General features: G+C 39.3%; 2 protein-coding genes across 2 annotated transcripts in view; one reads left to right on the top strand and one right to left on the bottom strand.

Moving 5' to 3' along the window:
- LOC130930437 (uncharacterized) overlaps positions 1–4135 on the bottom strand; it is a 90484-nt gene extending 86349 nt beyond the window's left edge. Inside the window, exon 1 of the mRNA XM_057858402.1 lies at positions 2209–4135. Within this exon, the coding sequence (XP_057714385.1) occupies positions 2750–3817 (1068 nt within the window). The 5' untranslated portion in view covers positions 3818–4135 and the 3' untranslated portion in view covers positions 2209–2749. The remainder of the gene's footprint in view (positions 1–2208) is intronic.
- Positions 843–23485, top strand: dsc2l (desmocollin 2 like). Its single transcript, XM_057858397.1, has 16 exons — positions 843–1118; positions 1213–1303; positions 1390–1586; positions 5584–5682; positions 8145–8300; positions 8720–8864; positions 8955–9109; positions 9191–9325; positions 9527–9712; positions 9786–10033; positions 10114–10256; positions 10655–10876; positions 10980–11201; positions 11570–11685; positions 17961–18212; positions 22221–23485. Exons 1-16 carry the CDS (start codon positions 1080–1082, stop codon positions 22419–22421), a joined length of 2607 nt encoding a protein of 868 aa, XP_057714380.1. The 5' UTR covers positions 843–1079; the 3' UTR covers positions 22422–23485.
- The last annotated feature ends 3380 nt before the right edge of the window (positions 23486–26865 follow it).

Below are 26865 nucleotides of genomic sequence, written 5' to 3'. Positions count from 1 at the left end.
AGAGTTCAAGATTGGTGAAGTTAATATACACGTCCATGCACACGTCCCAGCTTGAGTGTGGCTCATAAGTCACTTTCGTTCTGGGAGTGACAATACTATTTGCTGAGTCTGTTTTGCGTTTACTGTTATGGCTCCCAGCCCTGGGCGGTTTCCTCGTGTTGCATACACGCCCATGACTCACTGCAATCTTCCTGACATTTTTCTCACCTTTCCTGTATGTACAAAAAAAGTAGTCCCCCACACACATTCATCTTCACGTAATTTTTTGTCTCTCTCTGCAAAGTTCACACTTGAGGACACATGCCTGAAATGTTGTTGACCACTATTTGACCCTTTTTTTTTTTTTTTTTTAGTCTTCTTTGCAAATAGTTTTCAGAGATAGTGAGTGGGAAGATGGCCGCCCCTTGCCAGGCTCATTTATTTCACATTCCTGCAGCACTAACCGAGGAGCTTGTGTTGAGGGAAAGAGGAGGGGCACGCAGAGGTCGTTCATCTGTGCAGACTTGGGAAAACTTCCACAGACCGGATACACTAGAAAAACAAGTAGAAGGGACAATTGTGGTGAGGCAAGATGCACAAAAAAACCTTCATATTCTCCCTCAAAGGCATGCATTACATTTACAGCTATGGAACAGCATAATTAGTGTTTAAAACATAAACCTTTATGAGCCATTATGCGCGACATTATGCAATCACTTTCTAAAAATCTCAAAAATTAGTGTAAAAATGATAAGGACCATTGGTGAAAAGGCTCCGCCTGCTGGACGATATTATAGTTGGCAAAATTTGGAGGAATTTTCAGTCGTCTTGTCTTGGTTGCACTCTGGAGCCTGCTGGGGAGGCTCAGCCTTTGGGTGGGGCGTTCAAGGTGTGTCTGGATTATTGACACACCGCCAGCAGCGAGGGAGACCGCGAGCGCAAAAGGTGCCATGGAGGTTTAGGAGAAGCAGCAGGATTTCTTTTCTCTTATTTATTTTGGCTCCCCAATCACCACGGGAACGCTTTCAACTTATTTTTCGTTTTGTGTTGGTTGGAGGACTACATTCAGCTTGGGGCAAGGTGCATAACCGTGTTTAAAAATGGCGAACGCTGTCATTTTCAACGTCTGCCTAGCGCTGGTGAGTCCAAACAGGTTTTTAGTGGACATAGAAAGTGTAAACAGGAACTTTTCAGTCAATTGTGATATTTGACACTAACGCCGTGTAACTTTAGATCCTGGCTGGAGTCGAGTCGTGCTTTGTCCCGAGCTTGATCTACGTCCCTGTGCCGCAATATATCCCAGCCGGATACGAGATAACAAGAGGTATTTATTTTATAATGAACAAACCGGTCCATTATTTGTTCAGTTAAAAAAATGTCACTTATGTTTTGCCTTTTCGTGTGTTTTAGTCAATGTGGCGAGCTGTGAGAGCGTCACTTCCAACGACAGTGCTTTCAGAGTTTGGTCCAATGGCTCGGTGACGGCTAAAAGGAACGTTGAGGTCTTGGCCAAAGGCAGAACTTTCTTCGTGCTGGTTGAGCGCAGAGACGGGCAGCAGATGCAGATGAACGTCGAACTCATCGCCAACCCCCTCATGAGCAGAAAGGTACAAAAGCAACACCAATAAGTACAGATACTTTGGTAAAATATACTTTTGGAAGGGAAGCAGGCTACTGATTCACCTACTATACTTACCGTAATTTCCGGACTATAAGCTGCTACTTTTCCCCATCATTTTGAATCCTGCGGCTTATAGTCCAGTGTGTCTTATTTGTTGATTTATTTGGGTTAATAGGTATCACTTTTTTTGACAGCTGCCATAAGACCATCATTTTTATGACATGACACTATCATGAGCATTAATGAATGCATATGACAGTTGACATTTAGGCTAGGTTCATACTACAGGTATTAATGCACAAATCCGATTTTTTGTCATATCGTTTTTTTCGGCGTGCCCGTTCAGACTGCCTTTGTCCATTGAGACCATTCAAGTATTACGCATGCGCACTAATTCGCAGTCCGACATGCGCTGAACAAGACGACCCGCATGCGCAGAAGCATCAAAACAAATGACCACACATGCTGGCTGTCATCCGTAAATTCAGGGATATCATATTTTGCTTTTTAAAAAGAGGACACAAATAACAGACATAAATAATCCCAGTTTAGGCTTATATTCAAAGTATATGGATCGATAGCATGCACGCATTGTCTGTGCATGTCACACTAGGGTGGTCCTTATATGGGGTCAAATTTTTTGGGGGGGAAATGTTCAACTCTCACCTCCTCAATGTGTTAGGAAATAAAAAAAAGTAAACTGTGCAAATTTTCAAAGTAATTATGCAATATTTTGAGGTTGCTCACAGCCTTTGAAATTTCCAAAATGTTCGTATTTTTAGAAATGTTACCGTTATCGGTTATTTTGGAAAAAATGCTTTCAATTTCTTTATTATCAACTGAATGTAGTGAAACTTCACAATGCATACACCAGATACAAATCTAAAAATTAAAGCATAATACAAACAACACATGGTTACATGTATATTTGTGGAATCATAAACCTAATTTGCAACCGCCTTATGATTACAGTCATTGTTACAGAATACCGCTGGTGTCCTCAGGTTCACAGCTAGTGCAAAACTGTGAGGAGTGCTTCAAAACAAGAAACAAATTGATTTGAACCAAACTATTGTCAAGATATTTTGACTGATTAATAAACTAAAAAGTATGGCAACATACAAAAGGTTCACTATCAGTGACTGATGATTATTTATTGATTTCACTAGTCTGGAGCAGTGTGGCCTTTTTTGCATCGGGGAATCTCTTCCTGTGGTCCTGTACGACTTGCAGCAAGTATTGTTTCTGTTCCTCATCATTAGTTAACAAAGGATTGTACTCTTCGATGAGTGCCACTCCCCTTTCAGCTAAATCGTTAACAACCTTCGGACTGTGCACGATGGAAGATGCTGCCTTGAAGTCGTCTCGGGAGTCCCATGTTTCTGGTTCAGCCTGGAGAAATTCTGCAGCTATGTCCAAATTTGTGAAGAAAATCTTGGTGTTTCGGTTCACACACCCCACAAGGGACATTTCCTGGATGGACTTCTTGGCAGCTTTTATGCGCTTTGGACCTTTTGGCAAACTATCAGAAGCAGATCCTTCCTCCAACATAGCTTCCACCATGGCTCTCTTTGTATCATTGGCTACTGCTGGGTCGAAGAGGGCCAACGCTACCAACTCTTCACTTAAATACCAAAGGTGTCCTGAAAACTTACTGACTGCAGCTTTGGAAATTGCTGGGTTGATGTCCTCATACATCTTCAAACTTTGCAAAAACCACAAATCATGACAAGGAGCAGAGACGGCATCAGGAGCAGTGAACCAGACTCGGACGTTCAATCGGACGATGAACACACAAACATCACGAATGCCTTTGTTTTCATGAGCAGTGAGCTTGAACTGTTCTCGAAATAGATAAATCTTGAGCGCATACAATGCCTTCGCCATCCAGCGTGCATGATGTATAGCTCCAGGAATCCTGAAATGAACACCACGAGGAGGACTACCGCCGAGAAAAATTATGACGAGTTCCAGGAGCTCTCTGTAATCATCTCTTGGTTGAAAACAGTCGAGGTGTTTCATGACAAAATCAGTGGTATCATCTTTGATGTCTGCAATCAAATCATTATCATCAGTTGTCACAGCCGGCCTGAAATCTGTGCGGTCAATGTACTCCCAGTGCTTCTGAAACCTTTTGAAAATCTGAACATCAGGACCAGAGGTTGGACCCACTGGAAGCACATGCTGGGGCAAAATAGCACTCGTCATCACTATCATCTTCTGTGTTGTCTTCGGAACCAGTCAGTGACGCTAGCTCATTCATCATGGATTCCTGACTGGATAAAACCACTGAATGTGACAAACATGAATCAATATTAATTCACGGCTGTGTTTTTAAGAATAGCCAAGTCAATTTCAACATAAATGTATGATACAAAATACCATAATCTGTCACACAATACATCTTACAAAACTCAAAAATACAGAAAAATGACAATATTTTTTAAACTTCTTGAGCAACCTCTAAATATTCTCTAATCTCAAAAAAAATTTTTCCTAATTATTTTTACATTGATTGTAACATGTTGGTGGGGTGAGAGCATGAGTATTTGAAAGTTGAAAAATAAGGACCACCCTAATGTCACACACACATGGGGAGTTTGCCCCGACTCTCGGCCGTGTAAGCAATGTTGAAATATTGCTTATATGGAGCAGACAGAAAACTGATCCTTCTCAGGCTTATCCTCAACCCATTTTTTTATGACTGTTGTCAAGTCCGACCCGTCCTAAAAAGCCGTGTTCAAGGCAAGCTAGGCGCTAATAACGCACAGCTGCACCGTTACCGTAGCGTCTCTCTGACTTTTTGATGCCGTATATGCTGCATGAATTCCGATTTGAGAGACTGGACAGTACAGACTGCCGCGACAGTCTGGAAAAATGTGGCCCAGATCGGATTTGAAACACATACGAAAGTGACCCAGATCGTATCTGAAATGGTCCAATTCTATGCAACTTGTCACGTTCAGACCGTCAAGTTAATGCCTCACTTGAGTCGGAAAAACACGAAAAAATCGGATTTGTGCATTAAGACCTGTAGTATGAACGGAGCCATAGTGTCATCCGGCAAATTATGTCACTAACTCCAATTATATCCAGCTCGGATATTTTACATCCATTCAAAAGTGAGATCATTTGATGTCATAAGCATTCACTAATGCTCATGGCAGTGTCATGTCATAGTTATGATGGTCTTATGACAGTCTTATGACGCCACTGTCAAATAAAGTGTTACCAAATACCATGAAGTGTTACCAAATACCATAACTAACAATTAATGAAACAGTTGGAACAGTAACTGAAGAAATAATTAGCGCAGAACATGAATTTTGATTGAAATTTACATCTGTAGCGCTGCAATGCATGGTAGGAGGCATGTTGGACGACAACAGTGTTGAAAACAGATGGCAGCAGAGTTTGACTGTCTCCCCTAAAGGAGCAGTGATGGCCAAATGAGGCTTCTTGAAGCAATGAAGCTTTGCAGCCAATTGGTTTAAAGCTTCATCACGGTTCATTTGGTCTTATGACAGTCGTATGATGTCGCTGTCAAATAGAGTGCTACCGGTTAATATCTTTTGGTGTAAATATCGCATAATACAGTGAGGGCAGCTGCAGCTTATAGTCTAGTGCGGCTTATCTAGGAGCAAATGCTGTTTTCGTATCAAATTTGCTAGGTTGCGGCTTATAGTATATCTTTTGATGCTATTGACAGCGCTAGACGTCCAATTCCCTGCCAAACACTCCTAGTTTAAATGGATTGGACATCAAGCTCCGTCGTCAAAGGCAGCCAATGAGTTAATGCGCAGACTCTGAAGTGAATCATGCGTGAAAGAACAAAAATCTAAATTAAATACGATACTCGTTTTGATAATGCTGTTCATTGAAAGAAAACATTTAGCACGCCAAATTGTTTCATGAACTTAAACACAGTAATAAATTGTTTGTTGTTGGTGTACTGTAATTTACTGTATTTAAAATGTGTGCAGCCTAATGAAGTTCTGCAACGGTTCAAAAGACGCTGGAGCCCTCCACCCTTCAATATCCTGGAGAATGACCCCGGCCCCTATCCAAGAGACATTGAAAGGGTAATTGAATTAAAACATACATTACTCACTAAGCATTTGACCACATATGTAATTCGATATACACTTTTTTATTTGGTAATTCATCAGTCATAACAACAGAAACACCACACACCAATGCTGGCTTTACCAACCAAGGCTTAGGATCCAAAATGGATGCATAATTTTCAAATATATATATTAGTTTTTAAATAAGATTGCCAATTGTCAAGGTAAAATGTTCTTTATTGGCCATAAGTAGGCACACAATGCTCGTTTGTTGTCACAAAATCCTGCTTGACATGTGGTTTTTTTCAATGTATGTGCCATTCATTTTAAGGCTCAGGTAAACCCTCCTCACTCCTGAAATGATTAATACACATATGTTGAAATGCTGTTACAGAAACAGTACCAACAATTATTGGTGCTCGTTCTGTAATATCAAATGACCGTTTTACAAAGTAACTAAAGGACATAGTAAAGTGGATGATTATGTCTTTATTATAAAATGAGTTTGTAGTTATTTACTTACATTATTGAACGGAAAGAAAAACAGTTGAATTATTAAATGTTCTTTTATTGACTTCTGATAAAAGTAACTGGTAGTTTCCCAAAAAAGATGAATTGAATATTGAATTCTTCTTTACTGTTACAAATGGCAAAACGTGTCTAGCACTATTTGTGTGTATTTGTGTATTTGTGTTCATTAAAACACTTGATGATGATTGAATTATGATGCATAATCTGTCCATATTAGGATTTTTAAATGATAGTCAGAGTACTATTGTAACATTGGTGTACAACTGCACTGTAACACAAATATGTGCTGTATCTATTGGCCAGTGTCATTAATAACGGTGTTAGAGTATAACAGCGTTATTTTTGTTAGTAGTGAGTGATCTAATTAATTACATTTCCAATCTTTGCAACGCAAAGTAAAAATAATGGACTTTTTTCCTGTTCAGTATGCATTATCGTCACCAAGTGGATGTTGTCCTTGTAGATGCTACAATATAATAATAATTTGTTTTTATTACCAAAAATAGGCACTTGCCCTTAAATTTTCTTGAATGACGTATCTTTAAACTTGTGTGATTTAAAAAAAAATCAAAACAATTAGAGCAAAGATAGAAGAGGGAAGAGATTCAGAGCTTCACTTGTATATTGAAAAATAAATTTACGGTATATATATTGAGGATGTGACGGTACACATAGTCACGGTTCAGTACGTACATCGGTACGGGGGTCACGGTTTTTTACGGGTTCAGTACAACAGGAGAAACAAAAAGGCTTTTTTCTCACAGCATTTAAAAATTTGTATACAATTAAATTACACTCTCATATAGGTGAAATTTAAGACAATGTAAAATGGGCGATCTACGTATGTTTTTTTTGGAATGAAAAAAACAGTTCATTTCAATCAGTTAATATAAACATAGTTGATGTGAAAGACGTTATAGAATGGATCATGTAATAACGTGTAGAACATGAAAAGTAAGATCAGTTATTTTGCTGAGTAAAAAATCACTCATACGTTGAAGTAACTGAGTTACTAACTCAATTACTTTTTGGGAGAAGTAATTTGTAACTGTAATTAATTACTTTTTAAAATAAGATTAACAACACTGCTATTGACCTACATGACTTGCAAAACAATTAGAAATTGCATTTCTATTTCAAGACTATTTAAACTTCCAGGATACCTCAGCCAGTCGAAACTCAATGTTGTTACCTTTGTAAACGCTGATATTGTTTTTATTTCAGTTGTAGGAAACAACACATGATTACATGTCTCATGTTGTAAATTAGGTGCCATAAAACAGTTTCTCATTCGTCACAGTAACTTGGGACAATTATTTCAACACTGTGACTCACACTTACAGTAGACATACATGCACGTGTATGCTCGTGTGTGTGTTTGTCATTGACTTTTTATGATTGTCTCAGCAGCTTTAAGATAAAAAGGGAAGAGCTTTCTTGTACTGGGCTTAACACACACAACACAAACGATTACATAAAAGAGTAATATAATACTATGTTATAGTCCAAATCTTATCAAAAGCGGTGTACACATCTAGAATGGACTGCTTCCTTCTTCAAGTACAACACACTAATTACAAAGAGTTTGAAATTTATTTTATATTTAATTAAAACACCTGTCATTCAAAGTCTTAGTTTATGATTGTTCTCGTCTTGTCTTTGAAGGTCACAGATTTCAGAGGTATCACTCTGGTCCTCATTGCAGTATTTTTGTCTGAATTAAAATGACTTTTGATAGCAGAGATACACATTTTGAACCCCGAATGAGTTGTTTGTTTGGATTTGCCCTGTTGAACTGACTTGACAAGGAAAGTTATCACAAATTACTGAATTGTTGCCATCCAACCACATTACATAAAACACTTAATTTCAGCAATGAATGGACAGGAAAATATTTGCCTTGGTAAAAGTTATATTAATGTTCTCGTCTTTGGTTTGGTTTGCAGCTTGTGTCAGACACTGAAGCAGTGCATCGGGTTTACTACACTCTCACGGGGCCCGGTTACGACAAGCATCCAGTGGGAGTGTTTAGATTTGACAGCGACAGTGGAATGTTGACTGTGCTTAAACCAGTTGATCGTGAGGAGTACCCGCAGTTTGCTGTGAGTTTGCTTTTTATTTTTTTAAGATATTTCTGTAAAATTGAATTTATTTTACCAATATTGCATGTTCACAAGGAGTGCATGGTTTGAAATATGACTACCGGTAATAGGCTTCATGTTAAATTGAAAAAAAAAAAACCTCTCCAAAACATCAAGCACCTTTTTGCCTTTCTGTAAGAATAAATATATGTTGTTTCCTTTTATCTGTCCATCTAACAATGAAATTCACTCATTCGCTGCCATTGACGGCAATGGACATCCAGTCCATTTTAAATGGAAGCTGGGAGTGATTACCCATGGTTAGCCCCTCCGAGTTTCAAATAGATTGGATATCTGTTGCTGTCACTGGCAGCCATTGAGTTAACTATGTTTGAATAGCTCAACCAATCAATTGTTTTACTTGCCCTTTTTCTTTACAGTTGATAGCCAGGGTCTTTGACAGAACAACACGTAAGGAAACCGATGATCCTTTAGGTGTCTTTGTGAATGTAGACGATCAGAATGACAATGCGCCACAGTTTCAAGGGCAGTTGCAATTTTCTGTGCTCGAGAAGAGCAAAGTAGGTGGGTAACATGACAAACCCACCATTCTGGGTTGTTAATTGCATAGTGTTATCAACAATCAATAACCTGTTTTTACATTTTACACCACAGGGACAATAATTGGAAAGGTGAACGCCACTGACAGAGACCAACCGGGCACCGATCATGTCAAGATCCGATATTCCCTGTTATCCGAATTGGGGCAATTTGCAATTCACCCAACAACTGGTGTCATCACCACAGCTACCAACACATTAGATAGAGAGGTGATGACCAGTATAGCCATTATCTATTTGACTGACGTCAGCTTTATCTTGTATGAAATGTGTGGAATCTTCTTTCATCAGGTCAAAGACAAGTATAGCGTGATTATGCAAATCAAAGATATGGACGGCGCAGCCAATGGTTTGTTCACCACTGGCACAGCAACCATCACCTTGAATGACATCAACGACAACCCGCCGACCTTCACACAGGAATTGGTAATTGATTGATCAATTTAAACAGCATTTTAGTTGTGGAGAAAATGGCGGGAAATATCAAGTTTCTCAACGTGAAGATCATATACAAGGTGTTGAAGTAGGATGCTCATTGCCATCAATAGCCGCCAACATCTTAAATGAGTTTCTGGATTTTCAGAATGTGATCAGTAATTGTCATATTATCATCTTTTCACCCTGCAGTATCAAGCCACTGCCAATGAGAATGAAATCAACAAACTAATTCTCCGAATTCCTGTTGAAGACAAGGATTTGAAAGACACACCCAACTGGAGCTCTAAATTCATTGTCACTAAGGGAAACGAAAATGGAAACTTCCGAATGGAGACTGACCCCAAAACAAATGAGGGGCTTCTATACGTCTCAAAGGTGAGTCAACTTTCACTTGGAAGTAGCGCCACGAGAAGTAAGTTAATCATAAGAGTTTTTTTTGTCTCTCCAGCCATTAAATTTTGAGAAAACCCCCAAAATGAGGCTGGAAATTATGGCGCGCAACGAACCTGAACTGACCGGTACCACGGCAAAGTGGCAGATTGTCCCTGTGGACTTGGCCGTTCGCGATATTGATGAAGGCCCTGAATTCACGGCACCAACCATTCGGCTCAAAGTGAAAGAGAACACGCCAAACGGCACTTCCATTGGAATTTACAAAGCTATAGACCCAGAAACCAAGAGCAGTGACGGCATTAAGTAAGCGTTTCTTTCCCGTTACTTGACAATACTTGCTAATGAATGTTTTACTGACAAGGAGTTTTTAAACCTTCTTCCAGGTATTACAAGGTCATGGACCCTGCTGGTTGGATCAATGTGGATCGGAACACAGGAGAGCTGAGAGTGGCAAACACCATTGACAGAGAGTCACATTTTGTCAAGGATGACATTTACAACATCTCCATGAGAGCTGTTGACGCAAGTATGTCTTACAAAATGTTAAGGATAGTTGGCTGTCTGAATTTTCAGGATGAAACTCTAATACAATTCTGTTAAAATACCGAAACACTTTACATGTCTATTGATGCAAGCAACCAGTCAGTCAGACAAGTTCGTTATGGAAGGCATCTCTACGTCAAGGCATTGCAGATAATGTTTGCCCTGTCTGTTCCTTTTGGTGTTTTTTGTTTCTGTCTGAGGTTTTGAGGAGCGCCAACTCCGCCCTCTCCTCAGCAGTATCTGTCTATGCTACTTACGCCCTCGCGTTGTCTGACCTGATTGACTGTGACTCACAGAAAACCTGGCTCTGTGCCCAAATATTTTTTTATGAACCGACAAATATATGACGTTTTTTAGCGTGATCGATTCGATATGTTTCAGCTTCCAAGACTGGTACGGGAACTGTCATAATTCAGGTGGAAGATGTGAATGACAACGTACCGATTATCCCGCCTGCTGAGAGAGTGGTGTGTGAGAAGGAAGGTGAACTTGGCTCTACACTGCTTGTGGCTGAAGATGCTGATGAGGCACCATTCAAAGGCCCCTTCACATTCAGTCTGCCAAATAGCGAAGATGGCAAATGGTCTTTGACCAGATTCAATGGTAATATCTTGCTTTCCGTACTGATCAATCAGCCTCAGCTACTGTATCTATTTATTCAACATACTCTCATCATGGCTTAATACATTGCATGGTTCCCCTTTAGACACTGCTGCTACATTGAACCAGCTGAAAGACCTTCCGTTGAAGGTGCACCATGTTCCTGTTGAGGTCAAGGATCTGCAAGGCAATGGAAAAATCCAGACAGTAAATGTCAGGCTCTGCCAGTGCAGGAACGGGGCCTGCCTGACCAAGCCCTGGTCAGCCTCGCTCGGACCGCTGGGTTGGCTGGCATTCCTATTGCCTCTGCTCCTCCTCCTGCTGCTATGTCAGTTCCTCTCTTACGTACTTGCACAGCCCATATAAATAGTGCATTGGTGTGAAACATACAGTAGAAATTTTATGGAAGAGTAATGTAAGCTAATATAGCATAAATAGTCTAATAATGTTTCTTAACTCATTAACTGCCATTAAAGACCATAGACGTCCACAACACATGAATAGTATAAATATGTTAGACATCTATAGCAGTCACTGGCCGTGAAACACAATCATTACCTGCGAGTGCTTCCACAAACTAGTAAACGAACAAAGCTTGTGCTGAGGTTTCTGTCTGTGAATGGTGACTTACTGGTTGACAAGTTTGGACTGTTTATTCAGCAATGACATCTAATACACCTCATTTTGCTCTTGCAGTATTGTTGCTCGTCTGCTTCTGTACCACAAAGCCAGAGCTGCAGATCTTAGAGGATACAACAGACAGCGGTGGAATCCTGATAAAGTCGAACACAGAAGCCCCAGGGGAAGAAGTGGTAAGGAACAAAAAGAGTTGTTTCCTTCAATGTGAGCTCAATCAAGGCAAAGATGAGCCCAATACGTATATCGATCTGTCTGTCTGTCCTTTCAAATTCAAATGTAGCTTTTTGGGATAAATATTGCTATATGACTATAATGTGATTAATCAAGATCAGTGTTGTTAATAACGGCGTTACAATATAACGGCGTTACTAACGGCGTTATTTTTTTCAGTAATGAGTAATCTAATTAATTACTTTTCTCATCTTGGCAACGCCGTTACCGTTACTGAGGCGGGAAAGGCGTGCGTTACTATGCGTTACTAAGTTGGTTAAATTAAAAAAAGTCTGAGAGAAACGGACTCACGGGGACGAGAGCAGAGCAGGAGTGGGGAAGACGCCGTTGCAACCGCGATGCTAGATGGCTCCAATAATACCTGACTGCAGCCATAGCCGACAAACTACGCCCACATGACACGGTAGATATCATATTATAGAATTAGATGCAAATGACAGACACTGCTGCATTGCCAACATGTTTTAAGGACTACATAAGTTTGTAAACAGCCGCCATCTTAAAGCAGTAGACCTCTCAGGAAGGCCCTGATGTAGAGATCCTTCCTAGCGAACCTAAGTAATTTTTTTTAATCTAAAATGCTCCTAAATCGGCAAAATCTTAACTTAAATCTATCTTTAAATGATGAAACAGTTTTAAAACTTACACATGCTTAAAGTAGACAGAAGGGAACTAATGCAATAACGGGAGAAATTTTAACAACTTTAACGATTGATTTACAACTTTAAATGACTTCCACACATAGCAAAGGTTACTAGCTAGTTATCGCAATACCCTTGTGTCTAGTTAAGTGGAGGGTAAAGAATTGGGCTTGGGCCAATTGTCCCCCAAACCCTTTAAGCTTCACATTGTGTGACCAGTTTTTTTTTTTTTGAGAAAAAAAAAATATCACTAGTTACTTCGCCAAGTAACTAATTACGCTTACATTCAGGTAACTGAGTTACTAACGCAATTACTTTTTGGGAGAAGTAATTTGTAACTGTAATTAATTACTTTTTTAAAGTAAAATTAACAACACTGCATGGCACTAAATGCGTTAGTAGACAGCCGCCATCTTAAAGCAGTAGACTTTTTAGGACGGCTCTGTTGTAGAGAACCTTCCTAGCGAACCTAAGTAACTTTTTATCTAAAATACTTCTAAATCGGCAAAATCTTGACTTGAATCTATCTTTAAATGATTAAACAGTTTTAAAACTTTCATATGTCGAAAGTAGAGAGAAGGGAACAAATGCAATAATGGGAGCAATTTTAACAACTTTTAACAGTTGATTCAGGGTAAAGGGTAAATTAGGGTAAAGAATTGGGCTCGGGCCAATTGTACCAAAAACCTTCACATAGTGTGGCCAATGTTTTTTTTTTTTTTTTTTTGAGGGAAAAAAAAAGTAATTATCACCAATTACTTTGCCAAGTAACTAATTACTCTTACATTCAGGTAATTGAGTTACTAACGCAATTACTTTTTGGAAGAAGTAATTTGTAACTATAATTAATTACTTTTTTTCAGTAAGATTAAAAACACTGATCAAGATTAATATCACAGCCTCAATGTCGCGGCAAAGTTGATGGGGACCAAAGTACGACCAGGAAACGGAAGTGGAGTGAAGGGTTTTTATTGAACAATGGCTATGGCTGTGAAGGCTTGGTGAGTGGGTGTCCTGATGGCAAAAAAACCACAAGATTAATCAAGAGTTAAAAAAACAATCGTCAAAAACTACAGGCGTAGTTGGCCGATGTACCAATGCTGACTGGCAGAATCAACTGGCACCTGCTTGCTGCCCAGGCCGCTCCTTAAAAGCAGTGTTGATTGCGATGAGCTGCAGGTGCTTTCCCAGGTCTGCCACACCCAGCCTGCCAAGCTTGAACTCATGCCACATAAAAAAGGAAGTGTTACAACAATAAAAGCCAGAAGAGGGGAGTGTGGGCAAGGACCACCACACTCAAATTAATTACGTTTTTAAAAATTTAAGTCTCACCCCTATTATATACATACAGTGGGGCAAATGAGTATTTAGTCAACCACCAATTGTGCAAGCTCTCCTACTTGAAAAGATTAGAGAGGCCTGTAATTGTCAACCTGGGTAAACCTCAACCATTAGAGACAGAATCTGGAAGAAAAAAAACAGAAAATCACATTATTTGATTTTTAAAGAATTTATTTCCAAATTAGAGTGGAAAATAAGTATTTGGTCACCTACAAAAAAAGCAAGATTTCTGGCTGTCAAAGAGGTCTAACTTCTTCTAACGAGGTCTAACGAGGCTCCACTTGTTACCTGTATTAATGGCACCTGTTCTAACTCATTATCGGTATAAAGACACCCGTCCACAATATCAGTCAGTCACACTCCAAACTCCACTATGGCTAAAACCAAAGAGCTGTCGAAGGACACCAGAATCAAAATTGTAGACCTGCACCAGGCTAGGAAAACTGAATCTGCAATAGGTAAAACGCTTGGTGTAAAGAGATCAACTGTGGGAGCAATTATTAGAAAATGGAAGACATTCAAGACTAGGGATGGGAATTGATAGGATTTTTACGATTCCGATTCCATTATCGATATTGCTTAACGATTCGATTCTTTATCGATTCTCTTATCGTTTCTAATTTGGGGAAAAAGAACAAACGTTTTGATTGGCATCGAGTTTGTTTAATCAGAAGTCACAACCTTACAAACTCACAACGAGATCAAAAGAGGCCCAAAGCCTCAATGTTAACTGTGGCAATAAGTGGCAAATACACAAGAATGTGTAACATTTTACTGAAACATTTATCTAATAGAAATAAAAAATATTGGTATATATTGGCAGATAGGTTTTTGTTCTGCCTTTGGCAATATGTGTTAAAGCAGGGGTCCCCAAACTTTTTCCTGTGAGGGCCACATAACTTTTCCCTTCTCTGATGAGGGGCCGGGGTCAGTTTGTTACAGAAAAAGTGTGACGATTGCAGAAGTGCATAAATGTAAAAAATTATTGTTTTTCAGAAAGCCACAATCAAATAACCCTTTCTGGATTCTTTATAATAATAATAATAATTAATAATAAAAACACTATTAATTAAATAGATAATAACCAAATAACCCTCTCAGAATTCTTCAAGGAAAAGGCCAGAAAATAAATAACACGATCGAGAAAAAAAAAAAAAAAATCAAAATGGCCGGACCAAATGTGGAGGCGGGCCGTATTTGGGCCGCGAGCCGCAGTTTGAGGACTCCTGGAGCGCGCATACACCCAAAGAAGAAATGCCGCATCCAAGTGAGTGAGAGAGGGAAACACTTCTACGAGCCTACGTTCTTTGTTAATGTTAATATCTACAGAGGCAACGCCTGTATGTATCATCTTTTGTGTTGTTGTTGTTGTGTTTCCACTCGCGATCGGACACTTAAATCCAGTTGTGTAGTGGTTTGAACGATGTGCTAATTAGAGGTGTGCAAAATTTCCGATTCTTAGATTATTCGCGATTCGGCCGTGGAAGATTCGAGAACGATTCACAAACATCCAAATTCCGATTATTGAAATATGCCAAGTAAAGCAGAAGTACGACACACTCAGCGCGCCGCGCGGTCTTCGGTACAATTAGGGACGGAGCGAGAGTAGCTAAACATCATGCTTCTCATTACCCGGCCCCTCGGGTAAGGCCAATGCTCAACTCACGGCTCTAGCTCAACTCATGCCACGAGATAAAAAAAAAAAAACAACAACATACCTGACTGCCGCCGAAAAGCTGCTACAAGCCACATTATGTTACGGTAGATATAATTTATGTAGGACTAGATGCATTATAGCTTCGGTATCGTTACCAGCACATCTACAAAAAACTAGATGCGGGCGTTAGTAACGGCCGCCATCTTAAAGCAGTACACTTCCCTGCAAGGCTGTTGTTGCGAACCTTCCAAGCGAACCTAATTAACTTTTTATCTAAAATACTCCTAAATCGGTAAAATATTGACTTGAATCTATCTTTAAAATAGTTTTAAAACTTTCACATGTTGAAAGTAGACAAAAGAGAAATTATGGAATAACAGGAGCAATTTTAACAACTTTAACGGTTGATTCACAACATTAAATTAATTGAAAGTAGTTTAAAGCTGCTGATATAGAATGGGGACTGGAGTTTTTTATTTACTGTTTTTTTTGTATATTTGTTTACTGCTATATGTTAACTTGATACTGAAATAGTAGTTTGGTTTAGCCTGAGAGGATTTTTGAACAATTTTGGAACTAATGTACAAAACAAATTAAAAAAAAAAAAAAAAAAAGGAGTGGGGTGCATCAATAATCGTTTTATAATCGAATCGGAGCCTCTGAATCGTAATCGTAATCGAATCGTTAGGTGCCCAAAGATTCCCAGCTCTAGTGCTAATGCTAGCGAACGAATGCTAACCATACTGTTATTAGCAGCTAATCATCGCTGATTTACGTTGATGCAAACCAGTTTGTTATTGGGGACGAAATTGATTTGTTTCATTTCTATTCTTAGTTTCACTCTTCAGGTGATGGTTGAATAAAGTCAGCAAATTATACCAACGTCTTCTGCATCGTCATTTGGGAGTTTAGCTAGCTGTATAGCCGGGACTTTTATTGATTTATTTTTATAGCCAGGACTGAGCCTTAGCCTCTCTGTGAGGACAGCGCAATCGTATTCCCTCCCGATGCAGTTATCTCCACCTTGCAATGACTGCAAGTCGCTTTGTTGTAATTTTTCCTCGTGAAGTGAAGACACACTTTCGAGCGTTTGAACCTACGTGCTGTCATTGTTATGTTTATGGCTGCAATGCTCGTGCTTACCCGTCCTAACCTTTCATTTTCACACTCTTTCCTGGTGAAGTGTAGTCAAACTTTGGAGCGAGTGGTTCTTGGCGCCATGCTAGTTTGATGCGTCTGGACAACAACACATGTCACGACGCAATACGCGTATTTAGGAATCGTTAAAGGGATCGTTAAGGCTTTTTCATTGTGATGTCGAGGCCTCGAAACACTCGGAACCGGTTCCGAATTGGAATCGGATTTCGATTCCCATCCCTATTCAAGACCACTGATAATCTCCCTCGATCTGGGGCTCCATGCAAGATCTCACCCCGTGGCGTCAAAATGATAACAAGAACGGTGAGCAAAAATCCCAGAACCACACGGGGGGACCTAGTGAATGACCTACAGAGAGCTGGGACCACAGTAACAAAGGCTACTATCAGTAACACAATGCGCCACCAGGGACTCAAATCCTGCACTGCCAGACGTGTCCCCCTGCTGAAGACAGTACATGTCCAGGCCCGTCTGCGGTTCGCTAGAGAGCATTTGGATGATCCAGAAGAGGACTGGAAGAATGTGTTATCCTCAGATGAAACCAAAATAGAACTTTTTGGTAGAAACACAGGTTCTCGTGTTTGGATGAGAAAGAATACTGAATTGCATCCGAAGAATACCACACCCACTGTGCAGCATGGGGGTGGAAACATCATGCTTTGGGGCTGCTTTTCTGCAATGGGACCAGAACGACTGATCTGATCTGACTGATCTGAAGGAAAGAATGAAAGGGGCCATGTATCGAGAGATTTTGAGTGAAATTATCCTTCCATCAGCAAGGGCATTGAAGATGAGACCTGGCGGGGTATTTCAGCATGACAATGATCCCAAACACACAGCCAGGGCAACAAAGGAGTGGCTTCGTAAGAAGCATTTCAAGGTCCTGGAGTGGCCTAGCCAGCCTCCAGATTTCAACCCCATTGAAAATCTGTGGAGGGAGTTGAAAGTCCGTGTTGTCCAACGACAGCCCCAAAACATCACTGCTCTAGAGTAGATCTGCATAGAGGAATAGGCCAAAATACCAGCAACAGTGTGTGAAAAGCTTGTAAAGAGTTACAGAAAATTTTGGGCCTCCGTTATTGCCAACAAAGGGTACATAACAAAGTATGGAGATGAACTTTTGGTATTGACCAAATACTTATTTTCCACCATGATTTGCAAATAAATTCTTTAAAAATCAAACAATTTGATTTTCTGGGGTTTACGGTTTGAGGTTTACCCATGTTGACAATTACAGGCCTCTCTCTCTAATATTTTCAAGTGGGAGAACAATTAGTGGTTGACTAAATACTTATTTGCCCCACTGTATATCTAAAATTGTGGGTTAGCCAATTAAAAGGTGGGGGCAGTGGGCACCCCTTATCTAAAGGAATAACTTTATAACGTTTTTTTGTTCTTTTAATTTGTTTTTCCTCAACAGGATGCCAGTCTTATTAAGGTTCCCATCAGCGACATAAAGGGCTCAGAAGTGAATCAGGATTGGCAAATTAAGGGCTCCACCATTGGACGGCAAGACACTTCTATTTACAAGACCGGCTTTGGTGCAACGGAAACTGAGTTCTTCACCGGCCAGTATGACAGCCAGTATGGAACGCAACGCTTCAATGGAGGGATGAACTACGACGCAAACTTTCTCAATACCTGGCAAACAAACGGACGCTATTTGCACCAGGTAATGTTTTGCTACCTTATATACGTGCCATGTCTGTTGTTAGTTGGTTTGTTAGGCTGACGACGCAAGCACTGACAATACAGAAGTAAATAATAATACATAAACAATATATATTCTTAGACATGTGCCGATTACCGGTTTCAAGGTATACCGTGATATGAAAACGTCACGATTTCAAAACCACAAAAATTTTCCGTCATATCGTCCCTACGGTATTAGCTATTTTTTTGTCCCAAAAAATGCAGGGAGAAATCCCTCGCTTGCAGCCGCAATGCTCAATCCTCCCCCACCGGTTGTTGCCCAGTGTCAGTGAGTCAGCTGTGCTACACAATGGCTGGAGGAGGTGACACTCCTGAACTTTTTCGCCCCATCAAAGAAAACAAAATAGCTGGTGTGGGAATACTTTGGTTACAAAAAAAGTTACAGACAGCCGCGGCTTAAAAGGAGGGCCAACCGACATGTAAAACATGTTTGCGCGGGGTGGCTGCCGAGGAGGCAATACCTCCAATATGATTTTGCATTTATACAAAATTAAAGGTTAGTAAATACTGTCATGAAAGTTTCCCACCAGCTACGAGAGTTAACTCCAGCCTATTTAGTGTGTCTAGTGGTGGTAAAACATGTGTCTTTTCTCTCTGGCAACTGTCTGTGTTGAGAAACAGAGTGTGTGCATCGTGTAAATAAATGATAGAAGTCATACACACGTGCTTTTTATGGAAAATAATTCAATTATTTTTGTTCTGATGGTAATAATGTTGAGCTGTGGCATTAGATTTACATTCACCTAAATGACTACATTTATTTTAAATTTATTTCGAATATTTTGATTATTTTTTGTTATTTTTTACAACTTATTTTAACTACACATTATACTTATGTTCCAATTTGCTAATATGTTTCGAAAAATAAAAATCCTGTTCAATGGAAAAAAGTAAAAAAAAAAAATTTTTTTTTCAACCCAGATACCTCAGAGTAACACATTTTAGAGCTGTAATGGCAATACTGCGATACAGTGAAACTGTGATGTTTTTGCTGAAGTTTATCATACCATCAGAATCTAATACCGGCACATGCCTATATATACTGCTACAAATTTTTCACTCCCAATTGATTTGAATTAAGGTCATTTCCACTAGCTACCTTTGGCTATGAAGCGTAATTAAGGATGGATACGCCTGTAATGTCACATAATTAGACAATCTTTAATCGTCTATGCTTTTGCTGCAGGTAAGATCTACAGCAGCGTGCGGACAAGAATGATAATGAACACAGAACAATGTTTGTAGTCAGACCAATTAAGTACAATTGACAGTGTGGGAAAGTTCCATTTATAAGTTCAAGGTTAAGTTCACAAATTTTAAAATAAACTAGTTCAGTTCATAGTTAATACGGTAATCGGAAAATTTGAACTGCGTACATTGTTCCAAAAATAAACTATTTCATAGCTCTCTCCTCCCTTTCCCCAATGTGTTGCTGCGGTCTTTGTTTTTTACTTTTCGTTATTGTTTCCAGACTTGTTTGCCCAACGAACTACAAAACCTTAAGAACTAGCGTCATAATGGTGTAATATTAGTGAGTTATATCAAATGCATTAGTAGGTCAAACAACAAAAACAAAATAACAAGATTCAGTTAGAGTCCAAGTGGAATTGATAAATTTTACGTCTTGAATATTATTACAGGAGGATTTGCTGAGAGACAGGCTGGAGCAAAATAAGAAATGTTTGTTCACATAAATTAACCTTTTGCAAAAATTCTGCCCCCCTTAGTTACGGTTGCTAATCATACAAGCTTTGTCACTCTAAGGGCACAGCCATCGCAGGCGGACGTACAGTATACTGTATACCGGAGCGTTTTAAGTGATTTATTTTGGAGCAAAACCAGTGCAACAGATTAAGGCAAAAGGGTTTACTAAATACAGTGGCATGAGGGTTATACTGAAAATATAGCAAGCTATTTATTTTGGAGTAATTCCAGCACAACATCCTCCAGATTTAGGCTAAAGGGTTTACAATATGAAATGGCGGAAGGGTAAAATTGAAAAAATTTGAAAAAAAAAAACAAAACAAAAAAACTTTAGCAAGCAATTGACGCAAAAGCATACAGGTTCAACACTTAAAGGTTCAACATTTATCACAAAACCACCAAATAAATCAATTAGGAAAGCTTGACGGAGCTTGCTCCTTTACAACGGTCTCGTACTGTAGATGTATGATTGGTCGATAGCCGATTAGGAGGCGGAGTTTTGTGAAAGATCAATTAAATTGGTTGATAAATGTATACTTTCACAGTTAATGAAAAAGGTCCCCTTGACCCTCATGAGGATAAGGAAGATGAATGAGTAAATGAATGCGTAGATTTCAGTCAGTTGACGAGACAGCTCCAACAGACATTGCGCCAATGCTTCCTTTAGGGGGCCGGGCCAGGCAGAATCTCGTGCCAGCTTTCACTGCGATAAATTCAAACACGCTGCGCTGGATTTAGGTAGAAACGGGACGAAAGTCTTAGGGCATACAAGCAGGCAGGAATGTCTCAAGAGTGTTTTGGTCGAGGATTTAAGGTAATTATTATTTAAAATAGCACCATGCATGCACTTTGAAACGTGAAAAAAAATAAAATGAAAGGGAAAAAATGAGCGTAACTTTAGCTTGAAATATTTACTTAAGATGAATGATAACTGCCCGTTTTTTTGCTTTTAACCAAGAATCTAGACTGTTTTACATTTATATCTATCGAAATTCCGGGATTTACGCATTTGTTTACAAGAATTTTCAACTTAAAAAGCTCTTTTTCTGTGATGGCCACCATCTTGGATTTTGTATCCATACATAATAGAGTAACTTTACATTCAAATAATCATAATAAATAATTTCTGCATCCATACAATTTTTCCCCCCCATCTTTTACGTGTTTTATTTTATGTAACATTTCAATCAAAAAATGGCCAAGGCCAGATAGCCGGCAAGACGTGCTGATGCAATAGTGACATTGGAATTCAACCTACTGTATGTAAGTTATGATTGTATGTAGAAAAATGCAAAATTTGTTTTTGTTAGGGAAAATTAAGATGTTTTTGCATGCTTTCCTCAAGTATTAAGTTTCTGATGTGAAAATTGAGTGATTTATTAGCTGTTGTAAACTTTTAAAGCAATTTTAAGTTTTGTTATACTTATATAAAAATAATTAATCGGGATTTTATTGGGGAACGACTTTTTGATGCCGCTGCTCATGGAGACTCATATATACCTAAGGAAGATGCCTGTTTTGGTTTTAGGTCACTAGCGGCTTTGGTTTTGAAAATATTTTTTCTATTTTTAAAAACTTTTTGAAAAAAGTTTTTAAAAATAGGTTTCCTACGGATTGGCCCCGCGCCACGTTTCCCGTCAACTAATCGTGAAGTCTATGATGCATGAATAAATGAAAGAAAGAATGAAAAAGGGGGCAAGAATATTATTACGTATTTACAAAACAGAGAATTCTGATTTGTATTGTGTTCAAGCTGCCATTTTGTCCAATACACCTCTCTGCTGTCAACCAGTATTAGAGTCACCACACCTGTGAAGTGGAAGGGTCGGGCTGTGAATGTCACATGACCAAACCTGTGTATCTATGACAACTAGCATGAATATTGGTTGATGATATGAAAGTTTTACCTATATTTGTTTTTTTGTTTTCTTTTGGTGCACACCAGAATGCCGCCAACACATGGTTATGCAAGTTATGGTGAGATATACGATAAAATTCAATTTGCGGATTTGGACATTCACATCCCTTGCATTAAAGACGCTAGGAATTCACTTTCATTCGACAGCAAATAGCATTATTGGACAGAATGAAGTCTTCTGAGATTAACAAAATTAGAAAAATTAATCTGTGAATATCAATCAAAATGCCACATTTTAATCTGTGGCCACACATATAACAGATGATTGGATAAGGAAACATTTTGGCGTTGAGTTAAATTTTTATGATTTTGGGGCTTTTGTAAGAGTTTTGAATTTGCTTCCAGAAACTAACCTATTTCGGAGGCGAGGAGGATGGACGATATGCGGATGACATTATCCACCAATACGGCTTCGAAGGGGTGGGCTCGGCAGCTGGCTCGGTCGGATGCTGCAGTGACGATGGCGGGAACAATGACAACCTCGACTTCTTAAATACACTTGGACCCAAGTTCAAAAATCTTGCGGCCGTCTCCAAACAGACATGAACAGCTAAGCTGGAAGATAATGGCCTTTTGCCTTTTTGGTGCACAGGATGCAGCACCTTACAACGTGCCACCTGAAAAGAAAGGGGAGAAAGAAGCAGAGTCACGGTTTTGTGTCAATTTTGATTTGTTTTTTTTCTGTTTTTTAATCTCTGCTGCCTGTACCTTAGTCCTAAGCACTGAAACCTTGCTGTACATATGTGTTTAAGTTGCGCTTATTTTCCCTTTTGCATTTTTGGTTTTGCTGGTTGCTGGTAGCTGAAACTATGATGTGTCGTAAGTGACTGGCTTTGGGTATTTGTAATATTCGGGAACAACTTTAGGTATTTTGAGTTCTACATACTAAATCCATGTGTAAGTAATGACACACTGTTCAAAGTTAGGTTTAATATTTGTTTAAATGTTTCCAGAGTCTTTTTTAAAGAGTTTTGATATTTTTTTCTATGACCAAATAATATGAACTAAGATATACAGTGACCTAAGAAACATTAAACTGGAAATGTTGAAGTAGGGATGGGCATTATATAATCAATAATAATTTGATTGTCTATTAGTTGCTGTCTAAACAACTGCAACATGATGTCAACTATTATAAGTTCAAATAAGATACCCTTATTCAATTCAGTGATTCTCATTGGAATCAAATACTGACACAAGAAAAATTAATGAATGACTGGCGTCAGATGTCAAACCCTACTTTAAATGATTCCTTTTTAGACTACTATACTTGCTCTAAACCATACAAGATTTGTGCACGTGCATTCCAGTTGCAGTTGGGATTGTCGAATGTTGAATGGGTGTGGCAGCAGCAGCCGTCGGCAGCAATTATTGAACATTCTGCTAAAGAAGTGAAAGTTGGCACAAGGGCGTTTACTCAGCGACCGACGTACGACTGACAAGGACGTAGCAGAAAAGCTAGCTGGTGGGAAATCTACCTATGAACTTTCTAAACATCTCACTTGAAAGTACACACTTAATTTATTGAACATTGGACCTAACAGGCTGAATGTCTTCACTGTAACACTTGTATTGTGTGTGGCTTTAGAATAATAAAAGTATCAAGTGAAGTTTTTGTACAAGTGTGACTGTTTTCTCTGGCAGGAGGAATGTTACTCATTGTGAATGATTTACTGGGGTGTGGTAACCTGGTATTGCATAACTCCATGCAATAACCTTGCAGTTACGTTCAGTTGCTAGATTCTCGATCTAAAGGCATAGGCGGAGTTTGACTTTTGTGGCAGGGGGGCAAGACATGTTGATGACCCGGAAACGCAGTGTCAGCAACAACAACAAAAAATAAACTTACAAGATATATGCTCGGTTAGTAGCTTTGCCCAGTGTTTTTCAACCTTTTTTGACTTACGGCACGTTTCTACATTGGAAAAAATCTCGCACACCACAAACCAAAAATGTTCCAAAATTATTTTCTGTACAGTATATTTCATTATAAAATAATTTCTCAGCATATAAACTTACTCAGTGTGAAAAGCCTGTTTAGAGGAACACAAAGTCGATATCCTCATTCATCAACAGCTCTCAGTCTTCCTCTGTTTTTATTTCTTTTTTTTTTTTTTTTTTTTTTAATTTTTTATAGCAGTTAGGCTTGATAAAGCTCAGAATTATCAGACAGGGGGACTTGAGCAATGTCTTTAACCAAATCAGGGCCCAGCATCTTGCAGACAAGGCTTTGCAGGCAGGTAGTATTAATTAATGTCTGTCATGGTGTGGGACTTTTTGGATTTAGCAACAAGGTAACTGGCTTTGAGGGCCTTCTCATTTACCTTCGTAGTTTTTTCATCAAAAAAGTTGCCTGTTTCTCTGTGTTTTCACGAAGGCGAACAAAGTAGTCCATCGAGTTGTTTTGAAGCGACGGGTGTTTCGTTTGCAGATGACGTTTAAGCTTGCTTGGTACCATGGCGCTGAGGGAATGGATCGATGCTCGTGTCGCGTTCAAGAATTGCTCGGATTTTTAGCCATTAGCCCTCTTGCTGTTCCCAACAATGTGTTGGAATAAAACACAGGGGGAGGATTGACGGTACATTTGGATAAAATAGAAAGGACACTTTCGAGTATATCGACACATGACGAGTCTAACCAAATGATGTGCAGTAGACATGCTGTGGTCCACATTGTCGCGGACAGCAAGGTCGTTGATGGCAAAAAATCCGAGCAGTTTTTGAACGCGACACATGCGATACTTAGTCCTCTACACATGACCGAGAACTTTCTACCTATTCCTTCCTTCCGTCCTACTGCAACTCCGCCCGACGACGTAAAAAAAAAAAAAAAAAAAATTGTAATAGCCCCGAAGGGGGAAACAGAAAGGAGAGGAGTCGGTGATGAATTTCCCACTTTATTGTGGCAATAATGGAAAATAATAAACAACATAACAGCGGCATCCGCAAAATGCGACCACTAACTTCGCTCACATGCCGTTCTCCTTCCCTCTTTGCTTGCTTCCCGCTATGTCACCACTCTGCAGTCTGATGGACCCCTCAAGGGCCCGCACACAGTTACGGACATATATATATATATATATATATATATATATATATATATATATATATATATATACATAAATGTGACATTGGATCATTTCTCGCGGCACACGTGACGATCTCTCACGGCACACTAGTGTGCCACGGCACTCCGGTTGAAAAACATTGGCTAAGCCCATGCTCGTATATACAGTCATCCCAGCTATGTGTGTGTGGGTGTGCGTGCATGTGTGAGCGCGCACGTTTTTCTGTGGAGACGTAGACGCCGATTTCTGCATTCTGCGGAGATATCCATGTGCCAAGTTTTTCCAGTCACACCCTTGCGAAACGAATCCTCACTGTGGTGAGTTGGAAAATGGCAAAATATTGACTAAAAATGACTAAATATTTCAGCCAGCAATTTTATAAGAATGCATTAAAAATGAGAGTTTTGTTTCCCATCATTTTTTAGGGGAATTGTAAATAAGGCTGCTTAGGACAGCTATCTCCACATCTTCAATCCTTGGCTCTCGCTCAGTAGTTGTTGTCGCTTTTCAAAGCTTAAGTTTGAAAAAAAATTACGTATATCCATCTTGTTCTGTCCTCAGGGGATTTTTTGGCTAAGCAAAGCAAATGACTTTCTCTAAGGTGCTAGTCACATGATCAGTTTGAAAAATAATTTTGACCCATTATTAAAAATATTTTTTTGTTCATTTCGTTCATTTTTGTTGTTTGTTATTATTATTAGGTTTTTTTTATTTTATTATTATAATTTTAAGTTCATATACAGTATTGGAAAGTCAATTACATGCAATGACATTTTCAGCCATCAGGGGATGCTATGATCCCCCCCCCCCGCCCCCCCTTTAATCTCTGTGTATGTCCAGAGGGTTGAAGAGTTAGCTGCTAAACCCATTTGTTGCTAGCTAAATCTTGGCGCCAAAGGCTGTAAAGCAGTCTTTCAGTAGTGAAGTGTGGATTTTTACTTGCATAGAACTCCAGACTCACTGCTGAAACAGATTAAATTCCCAGGGCGGAGCAAGCTACAGCAAACAGACAGCGGAGTGGACCAATCAGCGACCGGCGGACGTGACGTTGGTAAAGCGACAAGAAACTCTAGCGTGAGGAAGCACGTCTTTTAAAAGAAATCCTTCAAGTGCTGTCAGTTGCTGTTGTTCATTTAAAACTGAATTTACCGCGGATTGGAACATATTCTCGGCTCTCCCGTTCGCCATCTGTGTTGTTGTACAGACGACTTCCGACGTGGAAGAGTGACGTTGCTCGTTAAGAACATGTCACGTAAATAAACTAATCTGATTGCACGCTTACTTTCTTTCGGGCTTGCGAGGCCAATGAGGAGCTGGGTCCCAGACTGTTCTCCCGGTGTTTGAAAAATACAAGGAGAACAGTCTGGACATGCCAGTCGAGATATTTGCATGTTCTAAATCAGGACAGTATTAGATAGCCTATGCAGTAAACTAGGGTTTGGTGTGTTTCACCAATTTTACAGAATTTCTCCATAACATTCCCTTCATATCATTCTCCCCTAAATATTTGTGATGGACGTCCAATCCACTTGAACTGAGACTGTCAGAAGTTGCCGGCACCGCCAGCTAGTGAATTAAATTTAGCTTAAACTCATGTTTTTACTTGAAAAAATTTGCAATATGCTGTCAATATTGTTTTATACTTTAATAGGCATTCATTTCGTATTGTTATATGGAAATTAATCTCAAACCATTGCTGTGCACGTGTGTTCCTTTGTACAAAAAATAGATGTAGCGCAAAGCAGTATTTGATAGGCCTTATTTGAAGTGGAAAAAAGTAATAAGAAAAAGCACTGCAGCATGCAATCAACAGCCCTTTGAATGAATTATTCAACGCATATTTTAAAATGGGACAGATTCTGTAGATAACAAGCTTATCTACATTACGCAGCGACCATGATATTCTAAATAAGTGATACGCTA

Source organism: Corythoichthys intestinalis, chromosome 14 (assembly GCF_030265065.1).
Source record: "Corythoichthys intestinalis isolate RoL2023-P3 chromosome 14, ASM3026506v1, whole genome shotgun sequence".
Classification (NCBI taxonomy): Eukaryota; Metazoa; Chordata; class Actinopteri; order Syngnathiformes; family Syngnathidae; genus Corythoichthys; species Corythoichthys intestinalis.
This window is presented reverse-complemented; position numbering and strand designations above follow the sequence as displayed.

Excerpts from the sequence above, each read along its gene's own strand:
- dsc2l (XM_057858397.1), top strand. The coding sequence starts at position 1,080 with ATGGCGAACGCTGTCATTTTCAACGTCTGCCTAGCGCTG. Across the intron at positions 1,119-1,212 it reads TCAACGTCTGCCTAGCGCTG|ATCCTGGCTGGAGTCGAGTC; the intron begins GTGAGTCCAAAC and ends GTGTAACTTTAG. Across the intron at positions 10,257-10,654 it reads CATGAGAGCTGTTGACGCAA|CTTCCAAGACTGGTACGGGA; the intron begins GTATGTCTTACA and ends GATATGTTTCAG.